Here is a 24,179-nt window from a genome sequence, read left to right on the forward strand (position 1 = left end):
CACGTGTGTCACAGGAAACAGAACTTGCGTGGGACATTTGAAAGGAGTTGCAGCAAATCATTCCCTAGTTTAACTTGAATTTTCAGATTCTATGCAAAGCCCAAACTGGCAGAGGTCTCCAAATGCTAATGCCCCTTTTGCACCCTTCAGATCAAGAGGCTTCTTTGACGTTTTCCATGGAACCTTGAAAAGTGTATTTGTTCTCATAAGCCTTTCCCAAATGTTCAGACTGAAGTGTAAAAACTGATCAAATTAGGTCCTTATTTTGATGGATGATTAATATTGTGTGAAATAGAATTATATGGATGGCAAGTATTTGTATTTGGGACTTCTCTTTAGTTTTATATTGTAAATATTTGTACAAGTACCTTTGAGAAACAGAAAAACACAACTAGAGCTGCTGGGATTATATCATTATTCAGGTTACATGATCTTGCCTCCAGTTCACATGGTAAAAAACATAAGGCTGTAGCCACACTAGGATTTTATTTCAAAATTAATTTTGAAAGGAGGGGACATTTCAGAATTTGCATCAGAGCGACTACACACAAATTGCTCCTTTTGAAATTAACTTTGAAATAACGAGACGGACGTTTTGAAAGTATTGTTCCATTCCTGCACTAGGAACAGTGCCTTGTTTCAAAATTAATTTAGAAAGGAAACGTGTAGTTGCTCCGCTGGCTGCTATTTTGAAATAACAAGTCCTCCGTGGTGCCAGCCACCTAGAGCACAAAGATGCCCTGGCCAGCACCAGCAGGGCTCTGTGGTTGCCAGCTCTGGCTGCTTTTAAAGCTGCAGGGACCCAGAAACACCTTGCAGGAAGCTGAGAGTGTGCTGGCAGCCACAAGCACACATGCCTGCAGCAGTCTTCTTCCAGCACCCCTCAGAACACCATAAAAGCCCCACTTTGAGCCATGGCCAGCAGCCAGGACCCTCCATGATTCTCAGGGATCCCAGAGCACTGGGTGACAGGGCTCCCAGGACTCCAGCCAGCCAGCAAAGAAAAGAGGCCTGATCTGGATGAAGCCTGAAGTCCGTGAACTCCTGGCCATGTGGGGGGACAAAGAGGTCCTGCTGCAGACTGAGGGGTGCAAGTAGAACGCAGCTGCCTTTGCCCGCCTTATCCACACCCTGACTCCTAAGGGGACACCCCTCCCTGACCCCCAAGCAGGTACTCTCAAAGGTCAAGGAGCTGCATCAGGCCTATTTCAAAGCCCAGGATGCAGCCAGGTGGTCAGGGGCAATGCCTGCCAAGCTGCCCCTACTATTGCAAACTCAACCAGTTTCTTGGGGTGAGGGAGGCAGGTCCCCCAGAAGAAGCTCTGGACACAGCAGAGCCAGAAGAGGAGGTCCAGGAGCCAGAGTCTGGGCCCTCGATGACACCACTCACCCAGAGCCTAGAGCCTAAGCAGGAGGAAGGGGACAGCGATGGGGAGTGCTGCAGTGAGGGGACACTTGTGATCACTGTGTGCTTGGAGTTCATGAGCCAGGCCACCTCTGCCCTGGCCTCCCCTGACCTTCACAAGGCACCCTCCAGTAGGACCTGGGTATTTCAGGCACCCTGGGGAATGGCGGGAAGGGCTGCCTTTTACTGCAGCTAGCCTGGGGCTGCCCATACAGATAGAGGCCCCAGCCCAGGCGTACCAGGAATGGACATGGTCCTCACCCCCAGGAGTGGCCTGTGCATGGGGATCTCTGCATGACAGCCCATGGATAGCAATACAGGGCACTAGGCATGGGCAGACATGAGGAGGTTGGAGGGGCCAACCAAGGCCAGCATATGTCCCACCCATGCATGGACCCCTCTGCGCCTGAGATGCCCCAGGGCCTCCACTCCCACGGGCACGGAGGGATGTCTGACAAGGATGGGGTCACAGCCCCACATGGCCTGGTCGCTCGACTGATGGGGTGCCCCCTCTTCCCTTATATCTTTACAGCCTTGACATCTGTGAGCTAGCCCAGCCCCCTCAATGTCCCAGGGAGCCCTGCTGCAACTGGCAAGGGGGAAGGGATGACACCCCCAAAGACTGTGCACCGTGCCAGGAGGGCATGCTGTTGCACCCGCCTGGAGGACCTCATGGCGGCACACACAGCTGCTTAGCAGGAACAGAACAATCTCCTTCAGGAGTGGCTTTTGATGGAATGTGCCTCACTTCAAGGAGAACAACCCCAACAGTAGCCTTCCCCACTCCAAACTGGTGGCAGACCTAGAGGTTACTGTCTGGAGTGGCCAGCTTCCACAGGCCGACGGTCGCCCTTTTCTCCAGGGGAAGCAGGGGCTGCATCCATGTGTCCTGGTGCTGGAGGCCGGGTGTGAGCCACTGGCACAGCTCCAGGAGGGTGGCCTTAGTCTTGCGAAATTTGCGCAGCCACTGCTCATCATCCAACTCCTGCATGACAAGGTGGTCCCACCATTCCCTGCTGGTGGGGTACTGCCAGAGGTAATGGTGGACCTGGGGAAGGAGGTGCTCAGCTTGCACCATGGGGGGACAGGAAGCTGGACACATGGCTGGCTGGCTAGAGCCACAGCTGGACAGCCACAACTATACCCATCAGGCTGCCCACAAGTTCCAGGGATTCCTCATCAGGGAACTGCTGCAGATCCATGGTGAGAAGTGGTATCAGGGCTGAGCAGGGCTCTGTATGCAGCCTGAGCCCTCAGCATGTGCATGGGGTGGATGTTTTTGATGTTCTGGAGGGGCCTCTTAAGTGAGCGGCTGGCTTCAGCTCCCAGAAGGGCTTGCCAGCCATTTGACCCTTTCCACGCAATTTCCTGCCCCTTTTGAAAGGAACCTCTGTGCCAAGTAGTTGCTCCCTTTCGAAAGGACGGGGATATCTTTCAGAAGAGCAGATTGCAACGTTGATCTGCTTTTTGTGTATAGTCGCTCTCTTTCAAAAGGAGAAATTTCTAAATGGTTATGTGGAATTTCCCCTTTCGAAATTCAGTGCTAGTGTGGCCACAGCCACAGTAGAGTCAGATCTACATAAAACGCCCCACATCACATCTGGGTAGCTGACCCATCAACACCATTTGAAATACTTACACTGCATCTTTCCTCCCTCACTTCCCACATATAAACATACGCACATGCAGAGCAGAAAAAAAAAGAACACTATGTCCAAGGCCCTACCAAATTCACAGACATCAAAAATGTGTCATGGACCATAAAATCTGGTCTCTCCCTGTGAAATCTGATCTTGTGTACTTTTGCCTTACAATATACAGATTTCACACAGAAATATTAGATTACAGATATCCATTTTTAGAACAGGGCAGATTGGTCTCTGGCTTACAAAGAAGACTATGATTTAGTTAGGGCCCTACCAAATTCATGGTCCATATTGGTCAATTTAATGATTGTAGGATTTAAAAACCATCTAAATTTCATTATTTCAGATATTTAAACCTGAAATTTTACAGTACAGTAACTGTACGCATCCTGATGTTAGCGGGTGTTATGGGGGGAGGTCCCCAGGGCTACGTCTACATTTCAGCATTATTTCAAAATAAGCCATTCCGGAATAGCTATTCCAAAAGACCTTGTTTCAAAATAACACAGCAAGAATGTATTTCAAAATAGCACCCACATGCTATTTCTCCAAAAGGCAACTGGGAAGATGTAACATGCAGACAAGTTTAATATTTTTTGTGTAGCCTTAACTACGAAGGTCTAGTAATGATTTAAATTAAACCTCAAGCAGAGTTTAAAGCTTTTTTCTCCTCCTGAGAATATTCAGTGCATATATAAGACATTTGCAAAGAAATGTCATGCACTGCTATCTACATTGGACAAATGAAGCAGAATTTATTTGTTCATTAACAGCTCACACACAACATTAAACATTCTAACTTCTTTTATTCAGAGAAGGAATGTTGGCCCACATTATCTCCTGGTCTTTTTTAAGAAAAAGTTTAGTTACCATAACAACTGTCTGTGATCTCAAGAGATCTATACAATAGGGAGTCAGGATATATATAGGCAATTCTCAGAGAATAAATGCTATGTGTGGCATTCGGCATTGTACTGTTAAGTTCTACTTGGAAATAATGAAAGTTAATTGAAAACCATATATTGCATTAGGCAGTGGTATACATAACACTCAGAAAAATAAAATAAATAGTTCCATGGATGCAAATTACATTGTATATATTATTAATTGTACAAAACAATAATATTTATATAAAATCATATTTTAATATGGTTAAAGTTGTTGTGATACTGTAATAGTTGTGCTTTGGCAGCACAGATGGTTTGCTGTTTGCAGTGACGATATCCATCCAATGAAAATTTCAAAAAGAAATATTTTTCTTAAATTTTTAATATTATTTAATGAGAAACTAATGTAATTCATACATCTTTGGTGATATTGCAGCTAGTCTGATATTAATTTTCAAATATTCATTGGACACATTCTGCAATAATGTATTTAATTTTTCTTACCAATCCTCATTTTGACTTTGGCTAGTAAATTGATAGCTGGCAAGTAATTACTTTTCAAAGGAACCACAGGACTTGTCAATGCAGGGTCTTCTATGTACTCTTCAACTTGTTCTCCAAGATTAAAAATCTAGTACAAATGTGTTTTATAAAGACAAGTTATACACAGTACAAACCATATGCATCAATTTTATATTTGCCCAGATTGCAATTCTGCACTCTGAACGTGTAGAACAGTTTGCCCTCGCAGATCCAAAGCCCCACTGATTGACTTCATTGGCTACGGTTACAGTGACCCCAACTGCCGGCAGCAGTATGCAAATGAGGCACTGAATATGTATTTCAGCACTTCATTAGTAAACTTCGAAATGGCCATTTGAATGGCCATTTTGAAGTTTTTGGCTAGTGTAGACACGGCCATTGCGTCTTATAAAAGAGCACTGACAAAGGGATTCGTACTGCTCAACTGCTGAATTATCTCTGGTTGCCTTCTCCACTGGGAACAGAGATCCTCTTAAGCTGAGTACTTGAAACTGTATCCCAGATGTGGCAGACACAAGGTCAATGAGCTCAAGATCAAGTTTACAAGTCCCTGTCTCTGAAACATGATAAGGGCTCCAGAAGCAAATTGTCTCAAACCAGAAAGTCATTAAGAAGCAGAACCTCCCTGACACACAGGTTCCAGAGATGGAGTGCTGCTACTGTCGGATTTGAGAAAACATCTTGAAGACAATGAGAGATGGTCTCAATAATAATATAAATTCATGTATGAAGACTGCAAGCACTGATGATATTGATGGAGACAAGGCAATTGGGAACTGCGGTCAGGCAGACTGTCAAGCTATTCAGATTAGCAAGTTCCACAGGTGCATTTTATTCTTGATCATCTAGGTTTGGAGACATAACAATTTAATAGTTTACATCCATGCACGCCTACCCATAAGAAAAGAGAGAATTTAATCTAAAAACTTCTTTTGTAAACCATTATCAAGAGTGGGGAGAAAATGAAGAAGTCTACTTAAAGTAATGAAGGAAATAACATATTGCTTTAAACTTTTGTCATAAGATTTATGCATTTCGTTTAATTTTAACTGTATTTATGCTTAAGCTCTTATATGAGATCATTTTATTTACAGCACTTATTTTAGTTTTGTAAATATCTATAAATACTAAATATTACTATTTTATACTTAATTTGAGAATCACTGAAACCAGAAATCAAGAACTAAGGCTAAAATTCCTAAGCCAGGGAGCTTAAAGTCAGTCATCTAAATCTGTAATTAGGTATCAAATGGGTCCAGATTTTCAGAAGTGTTGAGCACATTTTTACTTCAATGGGAACTGTGGGTGTTCAACATCCCTGAAAATTAGGCTATTTATTTCAGTATCTAAACAGGTATTTGTGTGCCTAAGTGCTTATCCATTTCAAATTGACACTGGAAAGTAGTCAAAACACAGATTTTCTACATCTGACCTTGTTGGAACTAATTCTGTACAATGTATAAACTAGGGGAAATTGAATTATATGGACATTGGACACATTCCTTTTCACTGATTTGCTAAAATAGTTTCCAGAGTACATCACAATTGAAGAGAGCAGATTGCGTTTGCACATCACATGAAATTAAAATAAATCATGAGCATACCCTTACCTGTTTAATGGTAACTTTGTGAGCCAGCATTAACAAATGTAATGGTTCATTTGCAGAAGAGCGATGCTCTACGTCCTCATCTGTTTGTGTTGTCAGTATGTCAGCCAGCAGAAGCATACTTTTCACTAGTGTTAAAGAAGCCGAAGGGGAAATAAATGGCTTTTCTTGAAGTAAATTGATTATGTCCTATTTGAAAACAGATAAAATAAACCAATTTAACCAATGTTATTGTTTGTTTATAAAAACACATAAAAAGAAAAAGGTATGCTTATAGTCACAGTATCTAAGAGATATAAACTATTCCAGTATCAGAGAGGTAGCTGTGTTAGTCTGTAGCTTCGAGAACAATCTGTTAGTCTGTAAGGTGCCACAAGACTTCTTGTTGTTCTCGAAACTATTCCAGGCGTATTTTGTCTTGGCAGCAGTTTTACTTGACAAAACCCCCCAAAACTAATCACTATTCTTTGTTTGCAACTATTCCAGGCGTATTTTGTTTTGGCAGCAGTTTTACTTAACAAAGCCTCTCAAAACTAATCACTATTCTTTGTTTGCATACAAACCTGCAGAAGGAGCTTAATGCCAGTCACTGAGCGCCTTTCTTGAAGGTCGAGTATAACAGCTTGCACCATCACTTCAGCTTGTGTCTCAACATCATTGAAGGCCTCTGCTTCTATTATTACTTCATTTATTAGACTTGAGCACTCAGTCATGTCATTTTCTAAAGGTAAGAATGTTACTTTTAATACTTAATAATTTAAGTAGTTTAATAATTATTACTTTTAATAATAAAAGTAAAATAAGAGTGATTTTACAATGTCTCTCCCTTCTGCACTTAAAGGTTGCATCTACTCTGAAATATGACTGTAAAGGTAATAATAGTATTCCATGTATAGTCTGTTTCATTTATATCAATTTTGTTCAAATTGTCAGCATTGTAAACACACAAAAATTAGGTTCTTTTCTTCTTGGGCATCAGAACAAGAAGATCCTGCCAGACTAATGATACTTTCCAATTACACCTGCTCAGTTCCCCTATTGTCTTCAAAATCTGCTGCCAGGGCTTGTCTTTGCTATGTGGTGGATCAACACTGCAGCAGCTGAGTCACAATAAATAAATCTCTGAGCACTCTCCCATCTACTCTGGTGCTCCACCAGGATGAAGAGTCAACGGGAGTGCTGCCCTCACCAACCTTAACACACAGAAGACAGCCCGGTAAGTGCATCGAATTCAGCTACGTTGCTTGTTTAGCTGCAGTTGCATTGATTACATTGAGGGTGCTGGGGAAGAGGGGTTGAGTGTAGACAAGGCCTCTCTTTCAACTCTGAAACTCCATTAACCTTCATAGGATCTGCACTGGTATAATTTAGATCTAACCTATGTTAGCAGAAACTTTTCTTATACTAGAAAGAACAGAGCTTCAGATCTCTTATGGAACTTTTAGGGCTTTAACAAGGAAAAATCATCAGCTCAGCTGACTACTAAAAGAATCAGTCTGGAATCAATGAGATACAGACAAGAACATTTTACAGTCACCTTTCAGAGTGGAAGTGAAATTAAATATATATTTATATATAAACTAGAATATTTATTCTGCATTGCTTGGGTCATTAATTTATCTTTTTCTTCTTCTTTTAAATCACTGCACTGGGGTGAGGCTAGGAATGAGAGATTCATTATGCAGGCTGCCCCAGAGAGAGAGAGCACTACCTTAGCTCTTTCTCACTGCAGTATCTTGGGACCAGATGAGAAGTGCCTCTCAATGGTAGCAGAAGTGGACACAGTTGGGGGAGGAGTGCATGGCCCCTGGCTGTGGCAGGTCCAGGTTCATCTGCACCCTGCATTCTCCAGAAATGAAGCAAACTGTGCACCTTCCCCTTGCTCCCTGACAAAGGGGAACCGCCAGCAATGTTCCCATATGAACTGGGGAGGGTAAAAACTGAAGCACCCCCGGCTTTCCTAGTCCTAGATGCTGACTGACAAAGGGGAACAAATGGTCCTGTACAAATCAAGGGGGAGAGATTCAGCCCCCCACCTCCACCTCCAAAAGGATGCCTGAGGGGGTGGGAAGCTTGAGGCTGTGGTAATCCTGGATAGGGGGGCATATCACCAGTCAGCCCCTTTCACCTGCTTGGTGATTCTCTTTTCTGTATGGTTTTATGAGACTCTCAGATATGCAGTAGATAACTATCTCATTCCCCACCCCGACCCCTGCTGCCTCAAGGGCGTTATAGCTGTCCCAGTCCCCCACTCAGGCCCCCTGGTGCCCCCCACAATCATTAAACAGTACAACCATGCCTGCTTTGCATCCCATGTCCCCTGCTGTGCCCCCATGATGTCATGGTACAGCTAGCTCCCATTCCATTTTTTGAAAAGCAATACCATTCCAGGCACATCCACTTTTCCTGGCACTACAAAACCCTTACCCAGCTTTAAGTTATGGGAAGAGTAAGCTGTATACTAAATCTGGTAATCCTAGCTCTTAACATTTAGGAAGCATTCTTAAACAGACTCACAGACAGACAAATGCTCTCAAATATGTGGTAGGTTTTAAATATGTAATTTGAACATGCAATTTTTGCATGTATACATAATACAATATAGTTAACACAATTACATAATTCTGTAACTGATGAAATATTAACAATCTCATATATAAAAAAATGTCCTAGTAATTTTGTGTAATTAGTGGCAAAAAGTATTTTATGCTGTCATGCTCAAATGCTTGAAAATAAAAGAAACTGAACAGAACATTTCCATTTATAGGAGTTATATAAAGACAGTACAGGAGTATTTGAGGTTTATTCAAAACAGAGATATGTAACTGCAATAAATTTTAAAATGTGCCTACTTAATAGCACATCAATTTTTTTGTTACATACTTGTTTTTTCAAAAGGTAATGAGCATTGAATGAGCCTTCTTTCATTTAATGACTTATATTTTATCAACCAAAGGGAAAGATCAAAGTCAGATATAGAATATTTTCCTGGCTATATTGCCTGAATTCACTATAAACAACTGTCTATTAATAGTTCTAAGATTAATATTTTTATTATTCTTACTGTAGTTGAGATGGGGATCAGAAGACCTTTATACCAGGCGCTACAGAGATACCCAGGAACATATGGTCCCAGTCCAAAGAGCTTACAACTAAGACACCAAAGCAAAGACAACAGTACCTTTCATATCACCAATGCCACAGATCTGCGATGTTAGTGCAGTCACCAATGCCATGCGACATCTCAGCCAGAGACGTATGTTCATATGTTCTTGTGCTATTACATTGCAAGGCATCTGAGCATCATCTACGTAAGGATCCTGATTATATTTCCAAAAGCAATTAAAAGATATTTTGTGAATAAACTACTTAACATAAATAGACCTGCATTGTTTATGCTAGGTTTACATATTTGTTAGTATAACAGAATCAAAATAATACAGTTTTACTAAAATAGCAAACTTACAATCAAATGTTTACGCAGTTTGGATCAATCATCTTCATTACAGATGTTAATTTATGATCTATTATCTTAAAATCCAATAAAATAATGAAATATATGGCAAAAATTAAACTGGTGATGTAAGCATATATATGTAATGTGTAAAATATGTGGAGGCAATGAGCAGGTGATAATTTGAAGGACCATGTGATATACAGCATTAATTATACTCTTTTATTCACGTCATCTGCACTTTGCCCACTAACCCACTGAGACTAATTCTAACATTTCAAATGTCTTAGGTATTTCAACCAGTGGTCTTCTAAAATAAAACCTACTACACATTTTTTCTCTCAAATAGGAACCCAACATTCTGAAGTGTATGTTGGACTAAGGTAGTCCAACACCAATAAAAAGTCCAACAGGTCATTAGCCATCAGAACTAAAAATGAATGTAATATTCCCTGGAAAGAGTTCAGAAGAGCTTCCAAGCCAGCCTTCTATGCCAGTGTTTCTCAACCAGGGGTATGTTTACCCTTGGAGGTACATTGAGGTTTTCCAGGGGGTACATCAACTCATCTAGATACTTGCCTAGTTTTACATCAGGCTACATAGTAAAGTCACTACAATCTAAAAGTTCATTCAGACAGTAACTTGTTTCTACTGCTTCGTATGCCTTATGCTGAAATGTAAGCATACTATTTCTATTCCAATTCATTTATTTGATAGTAAGATGGTAGAAAGTAAGCAAGTTTTCAGTAGTAATCTTCCCTGATATTTTGCATGACTTTTTTTTCTCCTGAAAAGGGTACAGTAACCTGGAAAGGTTTAATGGCACTTGTTTCAAGATCTCAGATTACCTTTGAACCATGTTTCTCAACTAAGGCTACCTCATTTTTTTTTTTTTTAAAAAGGGGACTTTATAAAAAGAGGTTGAGAAACACTGCCAATCCATTACAACAAGCCTTTTTGAGATAAGATTGAGCAGTCAAGATGCCAATGGCTCATGCCATCAAAGCACAATAGATGAGCATGGCCAGAATTTGTTGTCTAGCCAGCATCACGATTGCATACTTCAGTTCACATTCTTTTAGTGACACTCATGCAACATAAATGGCCTGCATGTTTGCAACCCATGATGAAAATTATCTATAAGGCTGGATTCTAATCTTAGAAATCAGTCTCCTTTATAGAAAGCCTTAACAATTACTAGCGGGGTAGCCGAGTTCTTCTGTGTCTTCAAAAACAACAAGTCCTGTAGCACCTTATAGACTAACAGATATTTTGTAGCATAAGCTTTTGTGGTCAAAGACCCACTTTGTCAGGTCTTTCATGGTCTTTGCCCACGAAAGCTTATGCTACAAAACATCTGTTAGTTTATAAGGTGCCACGGGACTTATTGCTGTTTTTAACAATTACTGCCACATATAAACCTTACATTTTAGTTTCATTGTTTAGTCACAGCTGGAGCTACAATATGTTGGACTTTCAAGCTAGTAAAGTACCTCAGTTAACATTCTGTAAATTCTTAGACAACCATTGAGAATTAGGAGGATTGATTGAATGCTTTACTAATGTTAGATCAAAGTGCAGATGTGCACTTCTGTCTGGCTCCCACAGTAAAATGTTCTCACTCAATACATTTGTGTAGTACATATGTATAGTACAGTAAAATCAATTGTTTATTTTATATCATCCAACAGTATATAAAAAGGTTTGAAGTTCAAATCTATATTCTATAGTATAAAAGAAAGTCTTGGATTTCAACAATGTACCACAATTACTAGGAGGAAGAGAAGTCAATACATTAATTATTTATTTATTGCTTTGCTTTTTATGGAGTTTACAGGCAGCGGAAAATGCTGATGCTAAGATGGGAAACATGAAAAAGTACCCTAATTACATTTATAATATTCACCATAGCATACCAACTATTAGGACGGCAATTAAAAGTCAACTTTTGACAACAGTAACCACGCAGAGATGTTGGATATACCTGACTTCTCCTATACTAAGACTAAAAGGAAATTAGATACCTCAGATACGACTTCCTAATAGCTGTAGATAAATGCTATTTAGTGTTGATCACTGCACTAGCATTTCTAAAGGAGGGTGACCAGTGTGCTACATTTGATATTTTTAGAGTAACATGTTACATAGAAACCAAATAATAATTAAAAAGTAGAATCAATACATACTTGATGCTCTGTTTGCTGTATATTTAGCTGAATATGTTTCACATTCTTCCTCAAAATGTCTGCATCCTGAAGAAGTCGAATTGCAGAAAAAGCCAAAGCAGCACTATGATAAGGAACAATTGTATTATTTTATGCCTTCATGTAATCATTCCTGTATCTAGACCATTTCTGATTGTAAACCAGCAGTTATTTCCTTAAGTAATACAAATAGCTTATCTATAGTACATACTGATTTTATAGGACATGTAATGAAATGGGAGAGAATACTGAAGAGTTCTCCTACAAACAGGCACAACCCACTACAAACTAGCATAAGAATATGTAAGCCAATGGGCAGAGTCACCAACCACGTTAGTTAAAATAATATCTGCATACTAAAACTCAATTTCATACCCTTTGCCGCAGCTATCATTAGTCAAAAAAAGTGAACAACAGCCACTGGGACCTGCGGGACTCTGTACCTGCAGATGGTTGGGTAAACAAACAGTCTTATGGACCACCAGCAGCTAACCTTGGCAAAGCCTGTGTGGTTGGAGGTTCCCTACCTCTGCCTTAACGTAAACAGGAATCAGATTCAGTGAAATTTAAAAAAATGCTAGACTGGTCATTCAAGAAGAAACTGTCTTTTGTTTTTTGCAGAAAAACAGGCAAAGGATGAACTTCAGTATTCTGAGATTAATCACATCACCATAACCATACACCTCAACTCTGTTTTAGTAGTGCCAGGTCTTCCCATTTTCCCAAAATGAAATTACATAGGCCCTGAACCTGGTGAGTAGTGGTAGTCCCATTGAGTACAATGGGATTACACTTGTGTGTAAAGGTACTCAGAGCTATAAGTGTTTTCAGGATATATACTCTAACGTGGAAGGCACCAGTGAGGTGAACGGTGGGGCTGATATGGTACTGGAGGTGCATTTTGCCTAGACCAGGCACTCCAATCTTTTCACCTTTTATGAGTCTGGAAACGGCTCCTGGAAGAGGCCCTGAACTCCCTGAGGTGGACAACATAGGAACCCACTTCACACTCCAAGGTGGAGGAGGAAAACATTGATGCCAGGGTTGTGCTGTAGCAGACGGCAGAGTCAGAAATCAAGTTGTGATACAATGTGACTGTGGAACCACCGGCAACATTGGGAACTTCCTATGCTGAGGTGGATCAATTACTCATGGCAGTCTCTGAGCCAACACTAAAGAACCTGAGGAATGTAGTACACAAACTGCAACAGAAACAAATGTTGCTGGTAACATATGCACCACTTGTATGATGGCTCCATAGGACACTTTTGGTATAGATGATCAGCGAGGGTCGGACCAAACATTTCAGCAGTTTTTAAGCAACTGTGCAGGCCTTCAGAGGTGTTGGTACCAAAAGGGGCCTGTAAGGAGTGGGGAGTGGTCAACCAAAGGACACACTGTACTTTCAATATAAGAGTGGCTAACTTCAGTGACCAAGGAGTGTTATACATACGAGTTTGACAAAGTCATAGCTGTCCTCCTTTTAGACTTCAGCAGCTGAGGGTGCTCCAAATACTTGTACCGCGTTGAGTACTGTGCTGGTGAGAGGACTTATCATAGGGTTCACTCACCATCTACAGTGCCTGCTACTGGCCATTCAGGGGATTAGCTCTCACAGCCTGCACTCTCCTTCCAGTGGCATCTTTCCCCCGCAACCTGTCTCACACTGCTGACCTGCCCATTCCCAGATATATGACTGACTGAAAATTCATCCTGCATTGGAGAACCCCAAAATATAATCAGAAAAATGTCTGATCCCTGACACTGTAAAATGAGTTTCCATTCAGAAGCAAACTGTACACCAGGAGAAAAACCAGCTCAATACTGGTTAGTTGGATACTGACAAGGGAGTTTCATAAAGGGTAAAACAGTCATTGCATACTGATTTTTTATTTTACTCTCGGGGAAATTTACAGCAACTTTAATATGTCTAACAGGAACAGTAAACTGCAAGGATTTCATGATTTCATGCAGGCAGTCTATGAGTTCTCATTTCCCCATTTCCACTAAACACTCCACTGCTTAAGTGTGGTACAAAATAATCACAAATTTGCTGCCTGAACTTCAGGTTAACCTCTGTCTTCTTTTAACAAATCTAAAGTAAATTCATCTGAAAGACTATATAGCTGTGCTGCACTAATATCTTCAATTAATTACATGTTTGCACAGCACTCTGCAGACTGAGAACAGTATATAAGCCCAATGTACTATTAGTATTATCCCATGTATTTAAGAGAAAGTCTTCTCTTTGGCTGACTGGGAGCCAAGACTACCTGAGAATTTAACTGGATGATAGACACCTCCTCAGAAGACCAGAAAGGCGAACTGCAGTTCAGCATGACAATAATGGGATAGTGGAATGGTAAACTAAAACACTGGTGATTAGCCCATAAAGGAGTAATAACCTGGGTCAGGTTAACTCTTTAGGGTGCCTGAGGCAAACAGATTTTGTGGGCTCCCACAGGTTCCAGGGTGGGACCAAAAATGAGGAATTCAGTGTGCAAAAAGATGTTGTACGTTGAGGCAGGAGGGTGGGTGCTAGACGGAGTGAGAGTTCTGAGTGGAGATGTGGGTTCTGGGATGGGATGAGGATTAGAAATTTGAGGTGCAGGAGGGAGCAGGTTCTAGGCTAGGACCTAGAGGCTCAGCGAAGGAAGTTGGGATATTGCTGTGGGGTCTGGGGGCGAGTTAAGGTACAGGAGAGGGCTCAGGTATGTGGTGCAGGGTCTGGAAAAGTGGGTGCAGGAAGGTGCTCAGGTATGCAGTGCAGGGTCTGGGAAGGAGTTAGAGTGCAGGAGGGGATTCGGGGCTGAGGCAGAGGACTATGGAGTGGAGTGCGTAGCTGGAGCAGCTCCTCTTTGGTAGTAGTAGGGAACAGGTGGCTCTGCATGTCCCACACTGCCCTGTGCTCACCTGCAGGCACATACATACAGCCTGCAGCTCCCACTGGCTGTGATTCCTAGCCAATGGGAGCTGCAGGGGTAGAGTGTCCAGGTGAGTAAAGTGCCAGGACAGCATTTCCCAGCACTCTCAGAGATGCCACTCCAGCTGGGGAGGGTGGAGGGGGGCAGGTAGTGAGGAAGGGTGGCATGCAGAGCCACCTCCCACACCACCCCCTCCAAAAAAGGCTTGTCCAGAACAGAGGGGCTTTAGCAACTGCAGCCCAGGATCCCAGAGTGAAGAGACTCACCTTAACCTGGGGCCCTGGACTATAGACCCTAAAGCCCCTTTCTTCATCTAGCTCCAGTGATAACCTAAGCTTAAATCATTGGTTAACAGACCTCTGCAATACAATTGTTTTTTACATCTAATAAAAGACCTAGTTAAAGATAAGGGGTTGACATTATCAAAATACAAACAACTGTAATAAGACTATCATTGTTATAAAAATAGATTCATTTATTTTATTTAATATAAGCAGGCAGTAAGTAGGAAAATTCTCCCAAATGAAAAATTAATGTGATGTGTGAAAATGAGTATACAAAAATTTCTATGAAGAGATTGTCTCACTTTACTCTTCTTTTTTTTTTAAATAAAAGAAAACCTCATTTTTATGAAGGTCTCAAAGGGCATCTGAAATTCTCACAAAACTTGAGATTTAGAAATTATGGAGAAATCTGAAAATCATGAAAATACAACAGTATTCCATACAATATCATTCATTCAATTTTAAAATGCAAATATACTTGTGTAATTAATATCCTATTGTGCAAATATGTTAAAGACTATATTAATGCAATTAGAACAGATCTAATATCTAACATCTGTAACACTAAATTCAGATCTGACAGCAAGGAATACATCTGAAGAATTTTCTCTTAGATGAGGAGTATTAGGGGAGTTTAAAATATATCAATGTCATACAGTCAGAAAAAAGGCTTTGCAAAAAAGGCATTCTGCTGTATATGTTAAAATTATACCAAATGTAGAAAGGCTTTGCTAAAATTTCCAGCCTCTTATTTTCAGTAACCCACTAGCTGCTTTCAAAAATACGTATCATCAAAAACACACCTGCTGGAGTAATCGATATGTCAAAAACTGATGATTTTTTAAATAAAACAAACCACAGAAACATACAACAGAATCGTAACACAAGTTGCTGTGTACAAAAATGAGTGCACCACACCTGAAGCAAGGGAGGCTGCACTGTCTGATTTGCCAGGGGAACAGGTATCATACTTCATAGACAGGGATGAGAGAGGCTCAGTAGCTGCTGCAAAAGTAGAGTGGATCAGTGTGGTGATGCTGACTCATCCCTCCAACACAAAAGGGAAAAGTCCCTTCTCTTAGACCAGGCAGAGCAGCATCTACCCTCCCTGTGCCATTGGAGGTAGCAAAATACCAAGTTTGTTCAGGACCTGCTACATGCACCAAGGTAGCTTCTCCTTTGTATGGGAGCCGGGGAGGAATTTTTCCTCACCACCAGACTGGGCAAAGTGGTATTTGTGTGCAAGTGCCAAAGCTGGACAGGGAGGGAGTGAGTGGAGGGCTTTCACTTTCTCTACAGCAGGTTATGGGAGGGCTTTGTTATAGTGACTAGGGAAGGGAGTTTGGCTATGATGTCACAACTCAGAAGTGTGGGTGGGTGTTTGGCGCAGGTACTCCACAGGGAAGGGACACAGTGACCAAATAAATACCTTGGGGAAGGACTGCAGAGGTGTTTGGTAGAGGAGTGGATTGGGGGAAGATCAGGGCTCCTGTGACTGACATAGCAGGGAGACACCGTGCTCCCTTATCACTCATCTAAACCCTCATTCGAGGTGGGTGTGGTAAGCTATGGGTTGGATGGGGGACCTGGGTGGAGAAAGAGTAGAGTACTTGTGGGCAGTGGAGCCAACAGACTTGCCAGATCTTGGAGCAAGGTGGGAGGCTGACTCCACACTCCCAAAAAGTGTGGGGGTGGGGCTGCTAGTCCTCAGCATTGCCTGAAGTGTACCACACCAGGCTCTCCCCTAGCTCTCAAAGCTATCTGGAGCACACCACAGGGCACTGTAGCTACAATTTAAAGGATCTGGGGCTCCTGCACTTGTGGCAGCTGGGAGTCTCAGGCCCTTTCATAAAGCTCTGGGCCCTGAGATAACTGCCCTCTCTGACTCCTCATCAGCAAGCCTGTTTGTGAGGGCCCCTTGGTAGATACTTAAATGACCATAGAATTATTTGTATTGCACAGTTTTGCCTGCTCAGTAGTTCCAGACATCTGATAATAAAGTTGTGTCCTGATTAAAATAGTAACAAATGTCTCCTGTCCCTCTTCTGATATAACCATGTAACTATATGGTTATTTGGAACATCTTTTAAGGTTTTAAATATATGAGTATCTTTGAGGGCAAAGAGAATTATTGGGTTTTCCAGGTTTTTTTATTTATTTTTCATTTTTTGCTTTTTTGTTCTTTTGTTTTTTCATTATTATTCTTCATTCAGCAAGTTGCAAGGCTTTCTGGCCATGCAGGTATTTACCTGAAAGCAGTCCAATGTCTCTGCTGGGAAATAGCTGCAAGCTGAAGCTTGGCCTCAATAACAGTCTCTAATTCTACAGCAGAACACTGAGAAATCTTCCCATCGTATTCATTCTGTATGTTGGCTACCAGGGAGGTAAGCCTTTCTTCAGCTTCTGTCAACAAAATCCCCTAAGAGAAGAACATCACAGCATTATGTAATTTCAACCTATAGTAAAAATAAGAAGTTGCCTAAAAAGTTCTGTTATTATCCATGATTTCCCATATTTTGAAACAGAACAACAAGAACACAAGCTACTATTTCGGTAGGCAAGTTTAATTTTTTTATCTGCTTACAAACTCAAAGAACTGGAGGTACCAATGCATATTTAACTGTACAGGCAATATCGCAGTTTATGATTCTCAGCACAGTATGCTAAAAGATACAGTACTGTATAACTTAACAAAATATAATTAGAAATCATTTAGTTAAATATTTTATTCCCATCTTTATATCAGGGTAACAGTTAGGGATTCAGTAATTGTCAATTGTACGTAAAATAATGAAATTATTTTTATATCGAAAGAAATATAACTTTCTTTATCATTAATAAGCACACTGTGTATCCTGAAAGTCCCTGTATAGTTTGCAGGCCCTCAAATTAAGATATTAAGAACGTTGCAGGAGACCTTGGAAAAAACAGATCAAGAAAGGAATTTCTCTTTAAACTAAAATCTTGTCTACCTTAGAACTCTATAAGGAGTCTAGATAAAAGTCATAGGAGCATGTCACTCCATCCGTTTTAAAGCAGAACTCCACAATGACCTCAAAAAGGTGCTCTGCTTAAAAATCTGGTATTGTAGATCTCAAAGGATTAACAACAGAAGTATCAAACTTGTACTATGCCTCTCAAGTATTTTGCACCCTCTAAAAATGAGCCCTTTCCCAACTTGTTCAAAATTGGATGGGACATGTTTTCAAGCATGGATCAGCTTGGTATTACTTCCCAGTTGTGGTAGTCAGAAGTCAGCAGTGTGGTGCTCTGACAGATCTCCTGCTCCATCAGTGATGACAATTGTTTGGCTATGTGTATATGCTCCTGCTTTATATCACGTTAGTACTGTGCAGGTAGCTAATGTGGTAGACTTCAAGGAAACCCCCAAAGACCACAAAATCAGATAAGGATTGAAAGTGTCAGGCCAGATTTATTGAAAATGATGCACGGTCTTAGCTTCCCCCGACCAGATGTTTATGGTTAGGCTAACACAAGTAAGAGAAGTTACTCACTTGTGGAGTAATTATGGTTCTTCGAGATGTGTCCCCGTGGGTGCTCCACAGTAGGTGTCGGGCTCGCCCCGGTGCCGCAGATCGGAGATTTCCAAAGCTGTATCTCGTTGGATCGCGCATGCGCAGATGCACACTGGTCCTTCATGCGCTTTCGGTCACATGTGCAATCCGGTCTACTCCAGCTCCTTGACCAACTGCCTCGGATGCTCTGAAAAATATAAAGCAGAACTCCGAAGCAGGGAGGAACGGGTGGGTAGTGGAGCACCCACAGGGACACATCTAGAAGAACCATCGTTACTATACAAGTGAGTAACTTCTCTTTCTTCTTCGAGTGGTCTCTGTGGGTGCTCCACAGTAGGTGACTATCCAGCAGTGACCCCAGAAAATGGAGGTGGGTACCAGATTATGTGCAGCTTGCCCCTGAGAGGACTGCTGTCCCTAGGTATGTATCCTCCTCCAGCATCCATTGAATTGCGTAATGTCTGGTGACCGTGTCGTAGGATGACCATGTCGCCACTCTGCAAATGTCCTTCAGGGAGACTCCTTTAAAGAAGGCTGTTGAGGCCGCCATTGCTCTGGTGGAGTGAGCCCTGGGCGGAGTTAGCAGAGGGGTCTTCCGTAATGCATAGCACATCTTTATACAGGATGTGATATTATTTGGTATTCTTTGAGATGATAGTCCTTCCCCTCCTGATCTGGGTGCAAGAGACACCAACAGTCTATTAGTCTTTTGGAAGGGTTTGGTTCTGTTTATATGGAACGCCAGTGCCCTTCTCACATAAAGTGCATGGAGCTGTACTTCTCTATTTGAGTTGTGCAGCTTCGGGTAGAAAGATGGTAGAGTTATCAGCTCATTGATATGAAACTCTGAAGATATCTTTGGGAGAAACACGGGGTGAAACGGTGGCTAGGGGTTCGAAGGGTGGCCTAGACAGCGTGTCCAGGACCAGATCTAAACTCCATGAAGGTGATAATGGCTTCCAAGGGGGGTATAAGTTAGTGAGGCCCTTCAGGAACTGTGTCATAATGGGGTGGGCAAAGACAGTTGACCCTTCTACTGTGTGGCAAAAGGCCGATTTAGCTGCTAGGTGGATCTTTAGTGATGGTAAGGATGGTAAGGTCCCCCTTGTTTCTGATCCAGTAGATAATCCAAAATTGAAGGGACTGGGACTTCCAAGGGGCTCAGCTGTTTGGACAGACACTAGGAAGTGAAGCATTTCCACTTGTACATATAAGTTTTCCTGGTAGAGGCCCATCGACTGCATTCTAAGACCTCTTTCACCCTTCCGGAGCATACATCCTCTAGGGCGCTGAGCGAGGGATTAGCCATGCCTTGAGGCATAGCATTCGAGGCTGAGGGTGCCTCAAGACTCTCCGGTTCTGTGTGAAGAAGTCTGGTAGAATTGGAAGGGGGCAGCACGACATGCATTGCAGCAGGAGGAACCAGCGTTGATGGTCCCACGCTGGGGCTATGAGTATCAAGCATGCTCCCTCTCTCCTTGCCTTTTCCAGGACCTTGTGGATAAGTACTGTGGGAGGGAATGCGTATAGCAAGGGGCCCTTCCATGATAGTTGGAAGGCACCCCCTAATGAGCCCAGGCAAATGCCCGCTCTGGAGCAGTACTGAGGGCATTTCTTGTTGTCTTAGGTTGCAAACAGGTCTATCTGAGGGAACCACCATGTGTTGAATATATGGCAAAGAAGATCGAAGGGGATCTTCCATTCGTGTTCGAGAGTGAAATGCCTGCTCATCTGATCTGCCTTCACATTGCTGATGCCTGGTAAGTATGAGGTTCTTAGGGTTATGTTGTTTGAAATGCACCAGTTCCACAGGCGGAGTGCCTCTGCGCATAATGCGTGGGATCTGGCCCCACACTGTCAATTGATATAATGCATCATGGAAATGTTGTCGATAGTGACCCCAACTACCTTGTATCATAGGTATTGGAGGAAGTGCTTGCCTGCATTGAACACTGCCCGTAGTTCCAGTATATTTATATGCATTGCCATCTCTGTATAGAACCTTTGCCCTTGCATTGACTTGTTTCCCATGTGTGCTCCCCAGCCTATGTAGGAAGCATCTGTCATAAGAAAAACCATGGTTTGCGGTTGGTGAAAGGGTACCCCTGACAGCAAGTTCTTGGGGTCCATCGACCATTTCAGGGACATCTGCACTTCTGCTGGAGGTGATACCTTTTTGTGAGTGCCATGTATCGTTGGCATGTACACAGTCGCCAGCCAGTGCTGGAGGCAGCGAAAATGCAGCCTGGCATCCTGCACCACAAATGTGGTAGCAGCCATGTGCCCCAGAAGCTGCAGGCAATTTAGCTCATACTGTAGGGCTGCATAGCGGTATCTGTATCAGAGACGGGATAGCATGAAAACGTACAGTTGGCAGATACACTCTCATTGTGGTGGAGTCTATGCGCACTCCTATGAATTCTATGTCCTGCGTGGGTTCCATCATCAATTTTTGGAAGTTGATGACTAGGCCCAGTGAGTGGAATGTCCTCGCAGTAATATCTATCACGTGTAACACGTCTGCCCGCGAGGTGCCTTTCAAGAGGCAGTCGTCCAGATATGGGAAGATGAATATGTCTTGATGGTGCAGGTAAGCCGACGCTACAGAGAGTGTCTTTGTAAAGACCCTGGGCGCTGAGGACAGGCCGAAGGACAGGACTTTGTACTGGAAATGCTCTGTACCCATGGTGAAGTGGAGGAAGCACCTGCGTGCGGGGTGAATGTTATGTGGAAGTATGCATCTTGTAAGTCGAGAGCTACGAACCAATCTCCATCGTCCAGTGCTGTGACTATAGAAGTGATAGTGGTCATCTTGAAACATTGCTTGCAGAGGTACTGATTGAGAACCTGCAAGTTTAGGATTGGTCTCCAGCCTCCTGTTTTATTTTCTGTGAGGAAGTACTGGGGATAAAAACCTTTCCCCTGGAACTCGTCTGGGACTCTCTCTACCGCTCCTATAGAGATGAGGTGATCTACCTCTTGTTTCAACAGATTCTCGTGAGAGGGGTCCCTGAAGAGGGACTGGGTGGGGGGTTTTGGTGGAAGTAGGGAGTGGAATAGGATGGCGTATCCCAGAGCAATAATCTCCAGTACCCATTTGCCCGTAGTGATACTCTCCCACTGGTGGTACAATGGTCTAAGACGATGGTGAAACAGAGGTTGACATGGTTGCTGGCACTGAGTGATGGTTGTGGCTTCACAGTCCTTGACATAACAGTCAAACTTGTTGCCTGGCATTCCGTGGCACAGGAATATGGCCTTGCAGGGGGGTGTCATCTAGTTGGCCTTTGATGTTGTTGGCGCCCTTGGTCATATCCTCATTGGTATTGCGGGCACTGAGATTGATAGGTGTAGTGCAGCTGGTATGAGTAATATCTTTTCCTCCTGTAAGGAGGAGTGTACATACCCAGTGTTCTAAGCATAGTTCTAGAGTCCTTGCTGGAGTGGAGGACCAAGTCTATGGATTTGGCAAACAGTTTTGCCCTATCGAAGGGAAGGTCCTCAACTTTTGTTTGCAAATCCTTAGGAATGCCAGATGTTTGCAGCCAGGATACTCGCAGTATTGCCACTGTGGTGGCTGTGGAATGTGCTGCTGGGTCTGCCACATCTAGCGCAATTTGGACTCCTGTGCACAAAGCCGTGTACCCTTCCTGAACTATAACCTTTAGAATTGGCTTCTTTTCATCTGGGAGGAAGTCCATGAGTGATGTGAGCTTTGTGCAGTTATCGAAATTATGGTCGGAGAGGTGTGCAGTATAGTTGACCATGAATAGCAGTAGGGTGGAGGATGAGTATTCCTTCCACCTGAATAACTCCAGTCTCTTTGTGTCCTTATCCGACACTGGGGGTTTGTATTGTGGTGCCCTCAACCTCTGTTGAAAGGACTCGACCACAAGGGAGTTTGGCTGGGGATGGTTAAATAAAAACTCCATTCCCTTCGATGGAACGAAATGCTTTTTGTCGGCCCGTTTGTTGGTCAGCAGAATAGAAGCTGGGGTTTGCCAGATGTTCATGGCAGCCTCCATGATGGCCTCGTCTAGTGGGATGGCAATTTTCAATGATGTAGGAGTTCTCAGATTTTTGAGGAGCTTGTGCTGCTTCTCTTGCACCTCTGTCACTTGTACGTCCTGGGACTGAGCCACCCTTTTAAACAAGTCCTGAAATTGTTTAAGGTCGTCTGGAGGAGATATATGTCCTGGGATGACCACTTCGTCTGCGGAGGACAAAGAGGCATCTGTCTGATATGCCTCTGTCTGTTCCTCGGACACCTCCAGTACTTGTTCTCCCAAATGTCCCACGGAGGGATCGATAACTGGCTCTGGATCTTCTCTCGGAGGGGAGACATTGTCCCTTGTGGTAGGAGGGGGTGAACACTGTCTTATGAGGAGCATGGATGTGGGGATCTATCCCTGGACCTTGAGTAGCTTCAGTACCGGTGATAGTCCTCATGGTGAAGTGGATGCGTGTCATGACAAGGACATGGTCCTGGGGATGAGGATCTGGAGCATGAGCGTTGTCTATATCTGTGATGATGAGAGGAGTGAGATCTCCTAGATGACATAGACCTAGGTGGAGAGTAGGGGTATCCATGCAGCTCGTGGCAGACAACTGGTGCAGGATGCCTGAGCCAGGGAGAAGGGGGCCTTAAGAGTGGAAATGGCGGTCTCAGGAAAGGAGATGGTGGTGTTAATGGCTGTTCCAGTATACTTGTTTCGGGAGGAGAGCTGGGAGAGAGAGGTGATGGCACAATGAGAAGTCCCAGTGATGGGCTTTGGTGCCGAGTCTTGGACGACGCCTTTCTAGGTTTGTGAAATTGGTGGGTCAGTGCCAATACAGATGTTGTACCCAGTGCTGTGGAATTTGGTGAGGGTATCGGTGCCGGCGGTTCCACGCTCGGTGCTCAAGCCTGCGGTTCCACAAGAGCAGAGGTCTTCCACACCGCAAGTCCCCAGTTCCGATGCTCTCGGTGCCAGGGGTCTCGGTGCCGTAGTCTCTGGTGCCTGCTGTTGAGGCGTCTGCAAGGTTTTTGGTGCTGCATCCTTAGATGACTGAGACCCGGGCACTGCCTTTCACTCTCCAGGCTTTACACTTCCTCTCACAGCAAGTATGTCTCGGTTCTGTGCCTCACTTGTCCTGCTCGTGGGTAGTACCAGCAAGGATCAAGTAGGAGATAATTTCTTCCTCTTATGACCAGAGGAGGTCAAAGAGATTGCCTTCCATTTTTGCGGCACCGAGGGGCCCTCCAGATGGAATAACCCGGTTGTTTCAGGCTGAAGTGCCTTGTCAAACAAAATCATTTTCAGCCTCATTTCCCTGTCCTTCCTCGCTCTAGCAGTCAGTTTAGAGCAGTGAGGGCATTTCTGAGAAACATGGGTCTCGCCCAGACAACGAATACACTTGTTATGGCTGTCCGAGGCCGGCATAGCCTCACGGCATGACTCGCATTTCTTGAAGCCTGCTGGAGACATCTTTCTTTGTTGAACACTTAATAAAGTCTAATTTTAACGAGGGTGCTTAACTGGTACTAAGGAACAACAAACAAACAAACTGCTGCTAGGCTGTAGATAAGATTCAGCAATCGGTCTATGGTAAAGATATGCAGGCTGCTGTGGCGGCTGCTCTCCTCTCCTTCCTTTTTTTTTTTTTTTTTTTGACTATATATAGTAAACTTTCTCTAAGAACAGTTTTA

At 43.1% G+C, this 24,179-nt stretch overlaps 1 protein-coding gene across 1 annotated transcript in view; it reads right to left on the reverse strand.

Annotated features, from left to right (window-relative positions):
- Positions 1 to 24,179, reverse strand: part of CFAP54 (cilia and flagella associated protein 54) — a 315,059-nt gene that overhangs the window by 62,361 nt on the left and 228,519 nt on the right. Inside the window, exons 52-57 of the mRNA XM_074983979.1 lie at positions 17,204 to 17,373; positions 11,729 to 11,831; positions 9,270 to 9,408; positions 6,652 to 6,809; positions 6,092 to 6,277; positions 4,443 to 4,569 (exon numbers count right to left, since the gene is read on the reverse strand). Coding sequence (XP_074840080.1) covers positions 4,443 to 4,569; positions 6,092 to 6,277; positions 6,652 to 6,809; positions 9,270 to 9,408; positions 11,729 to 11,831; positions 17,204 to 17,373 — 883 coding nt within the window. The remainder of the gene's footprint in view (positions 1 to 4,442; positions 4,570 to 6,091; positions 6,278 to 6,651; positions 6,810 to 9,269; positions 9,409 to 11,728; positions 11,832 to 17,203; positions 17,374 to 24,179) is intronic.

The sequence above is a fragment of the Carettochelys insculpta genome, chromosome 1 (assembly GCF_033958435.1).
Source record: "Carettochelys insculpta isolate YL-2023 chromosome 1, ASM3395843v1, whole genome shotgun sequence".
NCBI classification, from domain to species: Eukaryota; Metazoa; Chordata; order Testudines; family Carettochelyidae; genus Carettochelys; species Carettochelys insculpta.